Source organism: Thamnophis elegans, chromosome 1 (genome assembly GCF_009769535.1).
Source record: "Thamnophis elegans isolate rThaEle1 chromosome 1, rThaEle1.pri, whole genome shotgun sequence".
Taxonomy (NCBI): domain Eukaryota; kingdom Metazoa; phylum Chordata; class Lepidosauria; order Squamata; family Colubridae; genus Thamnophis; species Thamnophis elegans.
In genome coordinates, this window is record NC_045541.1 from 68,222,090 (window position 1) to 68,240,298 (window position 18,209).

Sequence of the window (18,209 nt, forward strand, 5' to 3'; positions counted from 1 at the left end):
ACAGGCAAGAGATTACATATCAGCCCAACTTCCATTTAGCATAATGTACTGTAACTGTCCACAAGCTGATGTGCTCCTGAACTCCCAAAATTTCTAAAGAACGTGGCAAATAGGCAGAAATTAACGGTAATAAATAGAGCACATCTGATGGGGATAGATTGGTGCAGTGTCTGCAATAAGGAGGGAGAAGAGCCACAATATAAATTCTTGAGAATCATCATTCTTGCACTCTGTTTAGCAGATGGTTTGCCCCACTCTACATTAAGTGGGGGAGGGCTGTTTAGAGCGTCTCCTCTTTCAAATTCCTGGGAGTGCACATTAGCCAAGATCTCACCTGGAAAAATAATACCTCCCAGGTGGTCAGGAAGGCTCAACAGGGACTCCATTTCCTTTGGGTCATGCGGAAAAATCAAGTGGAACAACCACTGATGACTTCCTTTTATCGGGCTTCAATAGAAAGCTTCCACACATATTGTGCTACGGTATTGTATGCTGGCTTGACCGCCACAGACAGAAAGGCATTATAGGGAGTGAAGAGCACAGTACAAAAAATCATGGGCTGCCCCTGACCACACTGGATGAAATCACCAGGACTCACTGCCTTAGCAGAGTGAGGAAAATCCTCAGGAATGATTCACACCCTGGTCAGCGCTTCTTTACTCTCCTACCATCCGGCAGGCGATATAGAAGCATAGCCAGCCAAATGAATAGGCTGAAAAATAGCTTTTATCCGTGGGGCGTAACTGAATACAACATAACACCACAATCAGGTTTAATATGATAGACTTGCAGGGCCAGCACAACAAGCAACATATTTATACCAGTGTAATTATATACATGTATATATATGGGAATGTGTGCTGGTTATTACTTATTTGGGTTTAGGGATTTCTTTTTCTTTTACGTAGTGTGTTATTGAGATGTATTCAATGTCTTGGGGGGGGGGGGGAGTGGAAACTGCACCAAGGGAGGGTCATTCAATTTCATTGTACACATGTTGTATATTGACAATAGGGGTTTGATTTGATTTGATGGTTTCCCTATAGAAAACAGGTACAATTTTGATTAGTTAGAGTTACATTGGCATGCAATTTCTACTTACGTATAATTGGCCTCTTCTGGAGCTGGGAAGGACTCCTTAGGCCAGTTGATCACGCAGTTGAGGAAGATGAGGCAAGCCAGGCCTGACCAGACAAGCATGATAACGATGAAGGAAACTCCTGCATCATAGATCAGCTAATAGCAACATGACAAGAGGCAAAATAAATGTGAGAAATGGTAGAAAAGCCACAGAGAAAAGATGGGATGGCTTTGGATAATTATGCCTACTTCCAATAAGTAGGCATAAAAGAGGCTAATGAATTATCTAATACCTATACAGAAAGCAATTCCTGTGAATTCTGTGCACACAGTTGAGAAGGTGCACCCATCTCTTCACCTAAACTTGGGAAACAATGACAAACAATGTCTATGAGATTCTCAATCATCCAGGTTATAGTTGTTCCAAAGGTGTTTTTCCAAAGGGGACTTGACTTTCTTGTTTGTTTTCCTTGAAAACATTTTGCTTCTCACTCTCCGAACTGAAGAAGCTTCTTGGATGAGAAACAAAATGTTTTTAAGGGGAAAAAACAAGGAAGTCAGTTGCCCTTTGAAAAGCACCTTTGGAATGACAGGTGATTTGTTAATCAGGCCTGCTTTTACTCTCCCTTCCTCTTCCCAGTGGTAGAATATCCTTTGCTGGTAGACCACACATCTGGATTCCTCTAGTGTCTCTCCCAGCCTATCTTTCTGTCTCATCAGCCAAGAGAGAAGCATACAGACATACAACCCACAGCTGCCTTTGACTCTCCGGATCAGGAATTTGGGATTAGGACGTTCCTTGCTGCATCATCCGGTTCTACTACATACCTTAACTCCAGGAAAAGTAACAGCAGAAGAAGCATAAGAGCCAATCAAGAGTGCCATGAAAGTAGAACGCAAGTTTCCAAACATGTTGGGCAGCTAAAGAGATACAAAAAGACAATAAACAGAAATATATTCCCTAGTCTGGTCCTTTCAAGTTACTCTCTTTTAGAGCCTTTTATTTTATGTAGACTATAAATAACCCTAACGGTAACCCAAAAAGCTGGATCCTTCTTTATTTTCCATATTCTCATCTAAATCATTCCCACTTCTTCTACATTCTGATTTTCCATCAGATACATATTCAAACCACATGTATTATCACTGCCTAACGATTTATAGTGCAAAGCTTCACTTGTGTACTCAGAAGCCAAGACCCAATGAACTAAGTGGCCTACGATAGTAGCATTAACTAATACAATGTTTATTTTAAAATTAGATACTACTGCCTTAAAAATCTCAAAGCATAAAAACCAGCAATTAAAACAATAACAAGTTGCTTAAAGCATATTGTACATTAAAATGTTATAAGTAATATACAGAATCTATAACAAAATCATAAGAAAGGTAGCAATAGAAGATCTAAAAATCACACCGACGTTATAATTAAAAGACTGGGGAAAATGAAAATATATCTGCCTGGCACTGAGTCAATAATAGCTCACTTGGGAGACTTTTCCAAAGTCCCTTGAGATGACCTTGTCAGGTCAAAACCTATTGGAAGAGGGATTCCTTCAGATACAACAGTCCCAAACTTATAAAAGGCTAAAATCAGCATTTTGAAGTGGAAATAAACTGCATGACCATGGAGATCATAAAGAACTGGCATGATGTATTCATATTGCCCAATTCCTTTCAATACTCTTGCTACCAGAGTTCGGTGCCAAGTGAAGCTGCTGAGCCGTCTCAGGGTAGCTTTACATACATCCCATTACAGTAATCCAACAAGAAATATGTAGAAATAATGTTTTGAAGTTACTATACATCTATCCAGTTAGGGCTGTAGCTACAGTACCATATCAGCCTAAACTGATAAAGGAACTACATGCCACAAAGACTACCTGGGCCTCTACAGTCAAATATGGATCTGCAAATAGCCTTTTGCTATGAACCTGATCCTTTAAGGCACATGAAAGACCATTCAGAGCAGACTCTGGGCATAAACATCACTAACAGCACCCTGTCTGCTCTGAATTGAGCTTCAATCTGTTGCTCTTCATCATCCAGTCCATTACCAAATGAAGTTTTTGGTTCAATGTAGGTATTGACCAACATGGGGTATACACTGGAACCTGTGAGGCCCCACAATGGTCAGTCAAAAGGCCTCCATTGTCATCTTTTGTAGCCATCCATCCAAAATGAGAACCACATCAAGGGTGGTTCACATCTAAAGTGAAGCTGTTTAGTTGTCTCCAGAAAGATTCCATGGTTGATAGTCAGCTGCTGAAAGAAGCTGGGGAATCAATGAAGTTTCACTCCTCCATCTTCTCCAGGCAAAGATTATCAAGGCAGTTTCCATGTCAAAACCCCTAAACCTGATTGAAATGGATCTAGTAAATTGTTCTGTCCATTAGCATCTGCAACTGATCAGCTATTATCCTTGTCCAGGAAGGGAATGCTGGCCACTGGCCTAAAAATTATTTAGATCCTCTAGAGTCACTGATATTATTCCCAGAAATAGGCTCACTACACCTTCATTTAATGAGGTTAGCATCAGTTATGTAAGCAAGATTTAACTTTCAGACCAAACTGAGCATGCTATTCCTGCTGAATATAATAAGCCATAAAGGATAACAGGCAAACAGATGTGGGGGTGGCTGAATTACTCAAACAGTGTTAACAGGCCCTAAAAATAAAATATCCAAAGAAATCTAATGAAAACTGAGCCCTGAACACATCTACAAATTGGTCTGAAGCTGCCGAGTCTAAATTATGACTGTGCTCAACAGTTAACATGACTCAGCTAGCCATCAAGGATTATGATCTGTATTCAGCTGGATCCCAAACAGCCCTCAACTATTCAGAAAAACTGTGCTGGATGACACTGGGAAAGGATGCAATGCTGGAAGAGAAACTGCTTTCTGTTTCCATCACCAACACAAAGTACGTTTGATAATGAGCTCTTATGTTTGATCAGATTCAGGATGTGCTTTTCCTCCACTTGTGTATTAGTCATCTCCTGACTTGCCCTCATATGTATCAAGGGATTGAACAGGCTGTATGACATGGGAGAAAATGTTCAAGGGGCAATAATAATCAATCTCTATATTCCACAGGCAGGCAAATCATCAACAGAAACACGAACCGCACTAGTTGAAAAATCTGAAACCCATCAACCTCTGGGGGAGGGGTGGGGCAGACCACTCTAACAGGTTAGCCAACTCTGCAGAGAATAATAGTCTCAGTAAGAAATAGTCCAAGCAAGGCAAGAGAGCAGATCAGAGGTGGGTTGCTCCCAGTTCAGCCTGGATTGGGCGAACCAGTAGTAGTGGCGGTGGGAGGCTCCGCCCACCTGCCTGGATGCTCCTGCGCATGCACACAAATGTGCCTGAACCAGTAGTAAAGAAATTGGCAACCCACCACTGGAGCAGATGTAAAGGAGATGTCACATCCTTCCGCCCAGTATAAATACAAAAAAGAAACCCAAATCCCTGAAGTCCAGAAAATCCACAGGCCAGGAAATCAAGGGATGAACAGTAAAGCATTCCAGGAGTCTTCAAAATTAAGCCCTAAACAATTATTCAGATTGAGAGGCTGTTGAATTAGGCAGGGGTGATGTTAACAGGTAGTCCTCAATTTATAATCACAATTGAGCCCACATTTTCCACTGCTAAATGAGACAACTAAGCGTCCCATTTTATTAATTGTTAAATTAATAACACAGCTGTTAAGTGAATCTGGCTTCCCCATTGACTTTGCTTATCAGAAGGTCACAAAAACAGATAACAGGATCCCGGGACACTGCAACCCTCATAAATATGAACCAATTGCCAGGCACCCAAATTTTGACCTCGTGATCATGGGGATACTGCAATGGTCATAAGTGTGAAAAAGGGTGGTAAGTCACTTTTTTTAGTGCTATTGTAACTTTGAAAGGTCACTAAACAAATGTCAAGGACTACCTGTATTATCAGTTTTAAGCTTGTTTCTTTTCCTCTAGAACAGCTCTAAGGAAGGCATGGTGCCAAACCTAACATTGGATTTGGGTAAACAGTGAAACAGAGAATGGCTCCTTCTCCAGTTCCCCAAAATACACCTCTCTTTCCAAGGCGAAGGGGAAAGGTGTGGCCCTTTATTCTGCCTGTTCATTGGCTGGTACTCCCCACCTGTGCCCTGAGGGTGTTTTTCTGCCTATTCCAAAACATGCCTCTGTTGCCTAGTGAAGCAGGTATAATCTTTGTATGTTTTGTATCTATGTGCAATGTCTTTCTTATGCATTTTGCAATGGAGTACAGCAGAGGGCTTGGAAGAGCTGTTGGTCAGGTCACCTGGACAAGCAAACAGGGAGAGAGAACTTCCTGCCAAGGTCACAATCCTTACATGTGGGCTTTGCAGAACCTGAAGTGACCAGAGCCACCCTGTACCTTTATAAATGGTGAACAGCAGGAAATTCCAACAGATACAGATCTTTGAGCCCTCGCTGATAAAGTGCCACTAACCTCTCTTTTGTATGGCTCTTAAAGGCACAGGGTATCTTTGGTCACCCAAATGTCACAGTGTTGTCTCATAAAAACACGGCATTCAAGGAATCTCATGCAGGAGAAGAGGCTCATGACCTCTGCCAGCTAGCCAGAGTGACATACACCACACAACCCATACAGCTTATACCACAATATACACACCGCCCAACAAGGAAGATTTAGAAACACATGTAACACGCAGAGAGAAAGAGCAAGATGTTTAAAATTGTATGTTTGCATTTTACTATTTGTTACATAAGGGTTAAAAATTGCTAAAAATTACAACTGCAGATATTTAAATTCACTTGTTATCTCTGTAAATTACTTAAATTATAGGAGCACAGAGAAATGCTAATGAGAGCCAGTAGAGCTGAGACAGATTTAACATAAAAATCTCATAGGCATGTGGGTGTTAACTGTGATTCAAAGGAACAATGTTCAGATTTTTAATGCTTTTATCCTATAATATTTTGTTTTGCTTTGGATTTACCTCTAGGAAATAAAGTGGGGTGGGGGGTGGGAAATAAGCACTTCTATCTGCTGATAGAGGATCACATAAGTGGATAATGGTCAGAACAGAAAAAGAGAAATCTGGCATGTTAGGAAATACTAGACATCCCATGCCCTAGTGTGTCATTGTTTCAGAGGTATTTCCTTACCTAATCAGAGAAACTGAATTGGCAAATAGTAACAGGAACAGGAGCAACTTCTGCTTTCCAGCTGGCTTTCTCATTGAATGTTCTTGTGAGAAGCTGGTAAGGAGCACTAGGAATTCCTTCCTTCCTTCCTTCCTTCCATCCATCCATCCATCCATCCTTTCCTTCCCTGTCATTCTGACATTTCTCCCTCCCTTTTTTCCTTCATGCTATCCTTCCATTCTTCCTCCCTTCTCTTTCTCCCTCCTTCTTCCCTTCCTTCTTTGCATCCTTCCCTCCTTTCTGCTTCCTCCTTCATTCCTTCCCACCCTGTCATCGGAGTGCACAACATGTATTGTATTGTAGGGAAGAAACTCAAAGGGGGTGGTGCGAATCATGGAAGGCGCTCAGAGGGTGGCACACACCCATCGGAGGATTGGCATGGGCTGAATAGGATGTGTGTGAGGGAGGATTCCTCCTTCCTTCCTTCCTTCCTTCCTTCCTTCCTGCCTGCCTGCCTGCCTGCCTGCCTTCCCAGCAGGCAGGGAAATGGCTCCTGCTGGAGGGTGGGGATGGAAGCAAGGGATTATGAGAGTGGCTTGGAAACTGTTATAGAATATTCCAAATGAACATCACATGATGAAAGCAGCATCCCAAACCACAGCATCAGCCTGAAGCAACCCAAACCTTCCCAATTTTCAAATCTCAAATCATGGGTCTGGATTTTGCACACATTCTGTAAGTTAACCCATTTGAGATATCTCAGTTTAAACACTGTTACCTATGATGCACTGTTTCACCCAATTAAAAGCCATAACAATAAGAGTTTTAGTAGTATATAGATAAAACTTACTACCTTATCTAATTGATTAGTATACTAATATCCCAAATGTATATTTTCTTTGTGCATGAATGGTTTTTTTCTAATTTGTCTGAAAAAACACTCAGCCTTTCAAAGGGAGACAAAGATTTTATTCTACTCCTTAGTTGTTCGGCTCCAAAGCAATGCTATATTTATTCTCTATTCTACAAAAGCAAACTCCTGTGCCAAGAAAAGCCATGGATATTTTGTAAATTGCCTATTGTTGGAGTGAGCAATAGTTTTAAAGCAAGGCCAGACATTAGAGTAGTTTAATTTTTTTTTCATCCTTTGACAACCACAGGTATCGTGGCTGGTAATGTGACTTTTCTAGCCAAGGGTCTGGGGTTTGGGATTTTGGAGGGAGGGGAGAAGAAAAGTTAAGGAGGAAATATATATATATCATAAATGTCATGGAAGCTAATTACATCAGTTTTGTCCCTCATTATGGAAAATACTCCACGTAATGGAGTGAGCTCCCATTACTTGGTCCCAGCTTCTGCCAACCTAGCAGTTTGAAAGCACATAAAAAATGCAAGTAGAAAAATAGAGACCACCTTTGGTGGGAAGGTAACAGCATTCCATGTGCCTTTGGCGTTTAGTCATGCCAGCCACATGACCACTGAGACATATTCGGACAGTGCTGGCTCCAGCTTTGAAACGGAGATGAACACCGCTTCCTAGAGTCTGGAAGGACTAGCACATATGTGTGAGGGGAACCTTTACCTTTAATGAACAAAATGATCAGAGAACTCTGTTGCTGAAAAGCTATGGCTGTGTCACTAAACTTGGGCAGTATAATTTAGGAGCAAAAAAAGTGGAGAAATAGCCACATGTAAACTGTCGGCCATGGGCAACCTATGTGTCATCTTTACTATTTATTTGCAGTTGTTTTGGTTCAGAGAGCTGCTTAATAGAGTCCAGTTTCAAACTTACAAGGGAGTATGCCCCATTTAAATCATTGGCACTTCTTTCATTTGCAAAAAAAAATGTTCAAAGTCTGCTGCTCGTTGCTTAATGCAGAGAATTTTTAATCAGAGATGATCACTATTAAAATTATTTTTGGCTTTTTTTACTGTAATAAAGAACTGAGAGAAAGAGAAAGACAAGCAAATTTTCAGGGAAAATTTGAGCAGCCATTAGGACAACAATAATAGAAGAGCTGTGATGGGCAAATAGGTCAACAGCATAAGAATAGCTAAAGAAACAAGCCTGTGGAGAAAACTCAGCATCTTTCCAGAGACTGGTTCAAGGCCCGCTGTAAAAACAATGCCTCCTTGAAAACCATGTTCAAAAGACTGGTCACACATATATGATTACTTACGATTATGTGTCTTGCACAGACCCTTCTAAATACATATTTTTAAAGAGATAAGTCACTATCAATTCAAAGGTCATACCCCCACCTGCTCAGGCTGCCAATGTGGGTGGGGATGCAACTTTATGGTGCAGCTATAAAATCATTAAGTCAGAGCACATATTCTCATAGATCATTGTGTTTTGTAAAGAGATGCTCATATCTATGCCCACAAACTATTTGATGACTTATAAATTCTGGAATCAAGCAAGTGATTCCCCATGATTTTTCAGGCAGATAACAATCAGTTCCTGTCAAGGTGTGTTATCATCATTCACATTATCCGATATTCATATCGTAATTGTTGGCCAGCTGTCTCATAAAAACCAGAGAAACAGAGTTTTATGTGCAGTGTTGCCATTGTTGCTGTGCAGGGTTCCAGTTTTAAAATTTAAAATTGGAGGAATGTGAAGCACTCCTGTAGCATCTTCTATAATGCTTTAAAGAAGCTGCATTTTACCTAGGTTTAGGAGGTCTGTTTAAAGACATGCAGGCAGGGACATACAAACAGGTGCCACGTGAGCAATCCCTCTGAGCCCAAACTCCAAAGGTTTAATTACCATTGTGAAAACAAAAATAAAAACCACTCAAACATGAAGCACAGATGCCGAAAGATACTCTTGGGTATTACACAGAAGTTATGTAAATTGACTTGAAGGAATCCCAAAGAATGGGTTTTGCACCAGCAAATTAACAGCAGTAGAAGGAAAATCTTTTCCCTTCTCTGATATTATCTTTCCCTTATAACCAAGGGTGGGCTGCTACAGGTTTGCCTGGGTTCGGGAGAACCCGTAGCTAATGTTATGGCCAGTTCGGAGAATCTCCAAATCCCACCCCTGGCTGGCCCCACCCACCACGCCCCTCCTAGGAGTCTCCATGCAGCCCATTTTGGATGCAAGGTAAGTGCAGGCCCCACGCGGAGGCTTGGAGAGGGGGAAGGCCTCCAGAGCAGGGGGAAGCAGTTTTTGTCCTCCCGGAGACTCAAGGAAAGACTCTGGAGACTGGGGAAGGCGAAAACATCCCCCCCCCCGCCATGGTGCAGGATGCCAACTAAGCCATGCCCACCATGGCCACGCCCACCCAGCAACAGGGAGAGAACCCATTGCTGAAATTTTTGAAGCCCACCCCTGCTTATAACCCTTAGTCTCTTTCTAGGGAACGTCTGAATGGACTTCTCGACAGACTTCCAGGGCTACCAAGGGTGATTTAACAAACCCCTCTCATACTTCTCTCTTCTGCCACTGAAGGTGTCTTCCTGCAACAGGAAGTCTCAATAGATTTCACAGTATAATTTCAATTCTGATAAGACATGCATAAAATCACTGTAAAAATATTACCGGTGCAAAAACAGATCTGAAGCACAAATTGTCAAGAAAGTTTTTAAAAACTGCCAATGAAGAACAGCAGTATGCTTTTCCAAATAGTGCTGAGACAGGTTTATCTTTGGCACCTAGCGGTTTTTCTCCCCTTTCCCCCACAAGTAAAAAGCATGTAGAATTTAGAATTAAGTACCATATTTTTCCGGAGTATAAGACGCACCAGAGTATAAGATGCACCAAGATTTTGAAGAGGCAGTTTTTTTTTAAAAGTAGGTAGGTAGATAGAGGGATAGAGAGGGAGAGAAAGAGAGAGAAATACAGTAGGTAGGAGGGAAGGAGGGAGGGAGAGAGAGAAAGAGAGAGAGAGAGAGAGAGTCGGTAGGTAGGTAGAGAGATAGAGAGAAATACAGAAGATACGGAGGGAGGGAGAGAGTGTAGGTAGATTGGTAGGTAGAGGGACAGGGAGAGAGAGAGAGAGAGAAAGAAAGAAAGAAATACAGTTGATAGGTAGGGAGAGAGAGAAGGTAGGTAGAGGGAGGAAGGTAGATAGAGGGGGAGAGAGAGAAATACAGTAGATAGGTAAGGAAAGAGACAGAGAGTGAGAAATACAGTAGGTAAGTAGGGGGAGAGAGAGAGTAGGTAGGTAGGTAGATGTTTCCAGGTGTTATCTATGTGCTGGAGAAGGAAATTGCTGACAATTTGCAGCACCTAAGACTTTGTTTTGGCTGGCACAGCATTTGATCAATATAATTCTCAGCAATCAGTTAAAGAGCTTTCCAAAAGGGAAAAAAATGTTTTTGCACTCTACAAACCTCCCAAAAACAGCCAGTTTTTGTAAAAATGGGCCCATTTGTTTAAAAAAAATGCATGAATAGCCTTGGGGAGGCTTGCAGAGTGATCCAGGGAGGCGTGGGGGGGGGGGAAATGAGCAAAAATCAGCCCGTTTTTTGCCAAAAGAATTTACATGTATAGCCTTATGGAGGCTTATAGAGTGTTGCTGGGGGCTGGGTGGGCAAAAAATGACCCGGATTTTGTTCATTTCCGCCATCCCCAGCCCCCAGGAACTCTCTGAAAGCCTCCATAAGGGTATGCATGACCATTTTGGTGAAGGGGCGGGGGTTCTGGAGGCAAAAAATGCTGAATTCGATGTATAAGATGCACCCAGATTTTCAGCCTATTTTTTGAAGAAAAAAGGTGCGTCTTATACTCTGAAAAATATGGTATATCCTTCCAGTGGCCCAGAAGCACAATGCATCCTGGCTTTTACGTGGAATCATGTCTAATCAGAGCTCATGGTGGCTCTGGCATCCTCTAGTGCCAGACGGTGCAGGATGCATTGCAAAAATTATGGATCCATGCTTCTTGGAATTTGTTTGGTCCAAGCAATTCGATTTGAAGCACAAGGACATTCATTGTTGTACAAGCAAATTACAGTGGCTATTTAATCAGCCCTGCAAGCCATGAATACAAAATCATGCAACATAAAGCTCTAACCAGATTGATATGCTCCAGAGCCCATCCCTGAAGAAATGCCACAAGGCTGGACTGGAGCTCAGAGATGTGCTTTCTCTGAGGCTGTTTCCACCCTCTGGAGCACCATCTGCCCCACCCAGCCCTATGTGGCCTGTTAGGGAGGCCTTGATATCTTGGTTTTCTTCAATAGGTTCTGGGACAAGGCAATTAATGACCTCACTTGGGGTATGTTGCTCTACACTGATGTTTCCCCAATGTGAGTAGTTGATGTTCTTTTCTGCTATGCATGTTAAACCAGTTTTTGTTTCTTCTATTGGTATGCTGCTTAGAGCTGCTTCCATGTATAATAAACTCAAGCAAGCAAGCAATCAGCCGGTGGATCAAATTACAGGTGCAGCAATTCCCAGCAGAGCTGTGGCAGCAGTAGAGGTCTTCACACAGTCTCCTCCTTTTTGCTGAAAGGCACTTAAAGCTACAATACTGAACTTTGGATTCCTATTGTTTTTAGAAGAGGACCATACAGATGTGCATTGTAAACCTCAAATAAGCTTAATGATGTTTTAGAAACAAAAAATTAGCCAACCTTCTCTCACAATCCATTCAAGACAGAATATCCCAGCCCAAGTCCACAAAGTAGACACTCTGTTTGAATTGCCACATCTGTGGAACTAGTTGACTTCAATCCTTCTGCCCACCTGATATGTTCAGATGGAGTGGGGCCACTTCAGATCATGTCAATTAAATGCTCTCTTTCTTGTGGGACTGAGGAAGCACACCTTGTGTATCATAGCTCCTGTCCTCTGGAAAGCCACATCTCTAAGACACACATCCTCCCGACTCTCCAATTGTTTGTGTTATTGGAACCCCCATTACAAACGCTTCCATGTGTTTGTTTATATTGGTATTTTATTATTATGACTCTTTATACTGTGCTGAAACAGCAATAACACTTATATACCACTTATAACACTTTACAACCCTCTCTAAGCGGTTTACAGAACCAGCCTATTGCTCCCAACAATTTGGATCCTCATTTTACCGATTTCAAAAGGATGGAAGTCTGAGTCAACTTTAAGCTGGTGAGGACTGAACTCCTGGCAGTCAATTGAATTAACTTGTAATATGTTTTAATGTATGTACTGGATCCAGAGTCTTTGGGGGCTGCTATAACAAATCATCACTACCCACTATGGCCCTTGCCCCTTTCCCCAGCCACCAAATAGTTCTTTACTATCCTATCCCTGCAATCACAGTCAGAAAGAGCTCTACAAGTCACAAAAAAAGAGGTTGGGGTAGTGACCTTTCACTTCTTATGTAAATCAGTGGGAATTCAGGAAGAATTCGCTTCTAACTTATGACTGCACTACAAAAGAACTGGTTCTAATTTATAGATCTGTTGTAAGCTTAGTGATCTGAGGAATCTCTCTCTTTTTGGTAAATGCTTTCTGTAATATTTACATTCTAAAAGACATGAGATTCCTGGTGTGTCTTTCAGTTCAGCCAAGAGTAAATCTAGGCTCAGTTAAAAATAAATGTGTAATCAATGTGTCTGAAATGAAGTGAAACAGACACACCCAATCAAAACAGGCCCAGACCCAAAGCTGTGGTCTCAGCTTAGTAGAAATTTAGTAGAAAGTCTTGGCAAAGCCAATCAATTACAGATTGTGCCTGAAATTTCTCAAGTTGAGCAATATAGAAAATCTGAGTAAAATGAACAAACTAATTAAGCTCTGAAAACTAAGCCAGTAGGTCTTTAATCCAGGGATGGGAAAAATAATTTAAGACCAGAATGATCCACCCTGACCTCAGAACAAGCTGTTTTGATCTTGCTGGAAGAATTCTAGTTAGACAGGCCAAGCGAAAGGTTATTTCAGTACTTACAGTTAAGGAGGTGAAGGTCAGGCAGATTCCACCAAAACCATTTAAGGAAAGGCCAAGAAAAATCAATGGAGAAAGAACTGGGAAGGAGAACAGAAATATGGGATGAGAAGATGGATGGTGTTCACAAGGAATGGAGATTTGTGAGAAATAGAAATATAATGGAAGACTCCTGGGATAGCAGAAAGACTTGAGAACATGGTATAAGTTTTTTTTAAGGAATAGATCCATCTTTTCCACAAATGTCCCGTTGGGGAAGACACAAGCTGTAATCTAGCACATTTGAGTGTGGAGATAGTTGAAGGGATTTAAGATTGCCAATTTAAGAACCTGTCTTTTTAATATATCTAGAGCCATTAACGATGAAGCCATAACCCTCCCAGGGCCATTTCTCTATGAACCGAATTACTCATAATGCACATGTGGGGCCACAAAGGCAGGAAACCAAATTGAGTGGGCTGAGTTGTATGATAGAACCAGGAGAAAGTCAGGAGAGAGAAATCACAGAAGAGAGAAGACTTTCCCATTTGTAAGTAATTAAAAGTTACTAATTCAATTAACACAAAAATTCTTCTCACCTAATGGGTTGTAGGCAGCCAGAGCCATAAGAGCACAGGAGAGAGCAAAGCTGGCACTATAAAGAAATAATAAGATATATCAAATCATTTATGTCCTCAAAGCAGTTTTCCTCAACCTGTGCCCTCTTGATATATAGATAACAACTCCCAGAATTCTAGCAGCCATATTGTGAGTTGCTGTGCAACACAACTGAAAAGCTCCGAGTATGAAACTTCTGCCTCAAAAAGATACCAAAGGTTATTGAAAATTATCCCCCAATTATTTCACAATTACACTCTCCACATTAAAAGTTGCAGTCTATTGTCAATTCTCCCTCCCCGTTCCAGTGCAGTTTCTAATCTACAAATTCACTTTCTAATACTTATTCATTTCTACTGAAATGAGAATTTGTGACCTAGTAACCTCCAAGGCACTTTTTTTTCTTCCTTCCAAGTATTTTCTTCAATAGGCCACCATGCCATTTGCTCCAGCGTAGAGACCTTGTTCTTCTTACCTGCCAAGTAGGCGAAGTGGCCTTGGTCCAAGTCGGTCCATCAGGATGCCAAGAGGCAAAGTAGCCGCACTCAAGAGAAAGGAGCCAATGGTGAAACCCAAGGTAAGCATTTCTTCCTGTGCCACACAACTGAAGGGATGGGTCACATTAATCACAATTGAAACATTGGTGTTACTCTTATCTAAAGAGAAATGACAAAATAGATTAAAACATTGATTTCAAATCCCATTTTACATTTATTCTACCCTAGGGCATGGTTGTTTTTTGTTCCTAAAGAAGCACAATCAAGTCCTGTTGCACATCTTCCTTCTTGCTGCATTGAAGAAACACAAAATTGTGGAGGTCTTTGATGCTCTCTGAGCTTGGTTGTTTTCTTCAGACACTGCATTACCAGACTAGGTAACATCATCAGTGGTAGAAGGCAATGGGCTTTGCTCTCATTTTATATACTAGTGGCTTGCCCTCTCAGTGTTTGTAGGAGTTGGTGGCACCTTGATTGGGCTGTTTATTATTAGTTTGTTTTTCTAAGTTGGTAGTTCCATGATTGGCGAATTATTTCTTGATTGTTGGTTCAACATTGTTGATTAAACACAACATTCTCATGCACAGCAGAGAAAGCAAAAAGAAGAGCAGAATGACCTGGGAAGGAACAGGATCTGAATCACATTCTGAGTGTTCCAAATTATTGCTGTGGGCTCATTCTGAACCTAAAGGGATTGCTTTGCTAGTAGAATAGCCGGCCAAGAAAGGCGGAGGGGGGGGAGGGTGTGATTCTAAGTTAAAGAGAATGCGGGCAGGGAATAGTAATGGATTTGGCCATCATTTATAGTGAGAGCAGCTCTTTCTAAAATTTTAATAAAGTCAGACAATAATCTGTTTCTTGTCAAAGATTTAGGAGACAGGCGGTGATCTGAGGTGCTGTATCACAAGAAACAATAAAAGCCTGACTCCAAAAAATGAGAGGTTCAGGCACTTGGAAGAATTGTAATCTGTTTTTCCTATAAATGCAAGGTCAATTTTATAAGGAAGAACACTGTTTTAAGATTTCTCGGGGTCCTTGAGAAAAATAGTAGGAAAATAAGAGCTAATCCATCCAGTGTGTTTATTACAAAAAGATGGTTTGAAACAAGCTTTGTGGGATTGTTAATCTCAGATGGTCAGAGTAAGGGACCACTGCTACATCCTGCAACATGGAATGCTTCACAGCTTTAGCACAAATTAGGATCATGGGAAACTGCACTTCACGGGGAACTACAATGTGGAGATGTTTTATGAAAATTAATGATAAAGGACTCCACAGAAACTGTTTTAAGCCATTACTATGTAATAAAACCAGCTCTATCAATTTGGTACTAATTCGTTTATTCTCCCATCTTCAGTCCCTCACATATGTTACAAGATTTGGGTAGAATCCTTGGAAGAATCATATGAATGCCAGACCCCAAGGCTGAAGCTGCTGAATCCATTTGCATTGAGTTTCCCTCTCTTTTATCAAGTACACAATATTAGTACAAGTTACTAGTCAAAGTTCTGTCAGATTCATTCTTAATTCTGTCCCTACCGAGGCCTTATCAATAGGACCCAATCTGCTTCATCTGCAAATGTTTTGATAAGTGCAGAATTGGGGATGGGGCAAGCAAGGATCTGTAGGAATAAAAAATGCAACACTTTGCTCAGAATAGCACCCGCAATCTCTACACAACCCACATTATCATTTCATTTCACCTAATAGGCTCAGAAACACCCCCCCAATCTTACTCACCTGTGCACATATGGGAGTAGAAGCCTTCAAGTTTGAGCATAATGAGTAAGGAGGCCCAGCCCAGCAAAACAGCAGAGAAAAAGAGATTTTCCACCACCGCAGTACAGGCCATCCACCAGCGTCGCCGGTATGCCTGATGCAAGGTGGGTGCCATCTTCCTTCTGGCTTGTAAGTGGAGGCTGCAAACAAAACAAGATCATCATCTTTCTTGGCACCCAGGTCTTATTTATTATTCCACTGATTTTGACCTGGAAATTACAGGTAAGATACAAAGGAGCTATAACTCAGTGGTAAGACTTGCTATAGCAATAGCACTTAGATTTACAGATGAAACTCGAAAAATTAGAATATCGTGCAAAAGTTCATTTATTTCAGTAATGCAACTTAAAAGGTGAAACTAATATATGAGATAGACTCATTACATGCAAAGCAAGATAGTTCAAGCCATGATTTGTCATAATTGTGATGATTATGGCGTACAGCTCATGAAAACCCCAAATCCAGGATCTCAGAAAATTAGAATATTACACACAATCAATAAAACAAGGATTGTACATAGAACAATATCGGACCTCTGAAAAGTATAAGCATGCATATGTACTCAGTACTTGGTTTGGGCTCCTTTTGCAGCAATTACTGCCTCAATGTGGCGTGGCATGGAAGCTATCAACCTGTGGCACTGCTGAGGTGTTATGGAAGACCAGGATGCTTCAATAGCGGCCTTCAGCTCTTCTGCATTGTTCGGTCCCATGTCTCTCATCTTTCTCTTGGCAATGCCCCATAGATTCTCTATCGGGTTCAGGTCAGGCGAGTTTGCTGGCCAATCAAGCACAGTAATCCCACAGTCATTGAACCAGGTTTTGGTCCTTTTGGCAGTGTGGGCAGCTAGAAAATGAAGTCAGCATCCCCATAAAGCTCGTCTGCGGAAGGAAGCCTGAAGTGCTCCAAAATCTCCTGGTAGACGGCTGCATTGACCCTGGTCTTAATGAAGCACAGTGGTCCAAAGTCCTGTTGCTCCTTGGTCCAAAGTCCTCTTTTCTGATGAGAGCAACTTTTGCCAAAAGCATCAAAAACTAGTTCAATGACCGTGGGATTACTGTGCTTGATTGGCCTCTCCATTCTTCCTCCCTACTATGGGTCCTTGGTTTCCAAATGAGACACAAAAGTTGCTCTCATCAGAAAAGAGGACTTTGGACCACTGTGCTTCATTAAGACCAGGGTCAATACAGCCGTCTACCAGGAGATTTTGAAGTACTGAGTACATATGCATGCTTATACTTTTCAGAGGTCCGATATTGTTCTATGTACAATCCTTGTTTTATTAATTGTATGTAATATTCTAATTTTCTGAGATCGTGGATTTGGGGTTTTCATGAGCTGTACGCCATAATCACCACAATTATGACAAATCACGGCTTGAACTATTTTGCTTTGCATGTAATGAGTCTTATCTCATATATTAGTTTCACCTTTTAAGTTGCATTACTGAAATAAATGAACTTTTGCATGATATTCTACTTTTCTGAGTTTCACCTATATATACTGCTTATCAGTGCTTTTACAGCCCTCTCTAGGCAGTTTACAGAGTCAGCCTATTGCCCCTAACAATCTGAGTCCTCTTTTTACCAGCCTCAGAAGGATGGAAGGCTGAGTCAACCTTGAGCCGGTGAGAATCGAACTGCCAAACTGCAGGCAGTCGGCAGTCAGAAGAAGTAGCCTGCATACTGCATTCTAACCACTGTGCCACCACAGCTCTTACATGATAAAGGCCCCAAGTTCAATCTCTATTCCCTTCAAAAAGGGTTAAGAAGGAAAGCCTATAGATCTCTGCCCATCACCACCTATATTAGATGGAACAACAGTCAGATCTCATAGCAGGAGATTCCTACTTTTAAATAATGGGATACAAAACTCTTCCGAACTCACTGGAGTTATTAAAAATCTAGACAATGAATGAAGCAGCATTCCAGCTTGACACTACACATTGGGGTGGTGATTCTTGTCGATCACTATATCCTGGAAGGCAAGACCTAGCAGCAAAATACTATAAAAGGGGGCATATATAACCCTGAAAACTATTTTTAAAAAAGGAAATCACTGGCCCAGCTATTGGCCTGAGGGCAAACAGCTGCTAGGATTTCTTCTGACAGAGGTCTGAGCCACACAATCAGTTGACTTATAGCTACTGGAGTTAAACAAGGGCAGCCTGGCAGCTGCTGCCACTCACAGGGCAGGAGCCACCAAGAGGTTGCAGCTCTCCCTTCGCCCTGCA

General features: G+C 41.5%; 1 protein-coding gene across 3 annotated transcripts in view; it reads right to left on the reverse strand.

The window, feature by feature from the left end:
* The window catches only part of SLC43A1 (solute carrier family 43 member 1), a 43,614-nt gene that overhangs the window by 16,824 nt on the left and 8,581 nt on the right, over positions 1 to 18,209 (reverse strand). For all 3 annotated transcript variants that reach the window (XM_032218992.1, XM_032218982.1, XM_032218974.1), the window contains 6 exons: positions 15,938 to 16,116; positions 14,176 to 14,356; positions 13,682 to 13,737; positions 13,107 to 13,183; positions 1,909 to 2,001; positions 1,103 to 1,236 (listed from right to left, as the gene is read on the reverse strand). In XM_032218992.1, coding sequence (XP_032074883.1) covers positions 1,103 to 1,236; positions 1,909 to 2,001; positions 13,107 to 13,183; positions 13,682 to 13,737; positions 14,176 to 14,356; positions 15,938 to 16,091 — 695 coding nt within the window. In that variant the 5' untranslated portion in view covers positions 16,092 to 16,116. The remainder of the gene's footprint in view (positions 1 to 1,102; positions 1,237 to 1,908; positions 2,002 to 13,106; positions 13,184 to 13,681; positions 13,738 to 14,175; positions 14,357 to 15,937; positions 16,117 to 18,209) is intronic.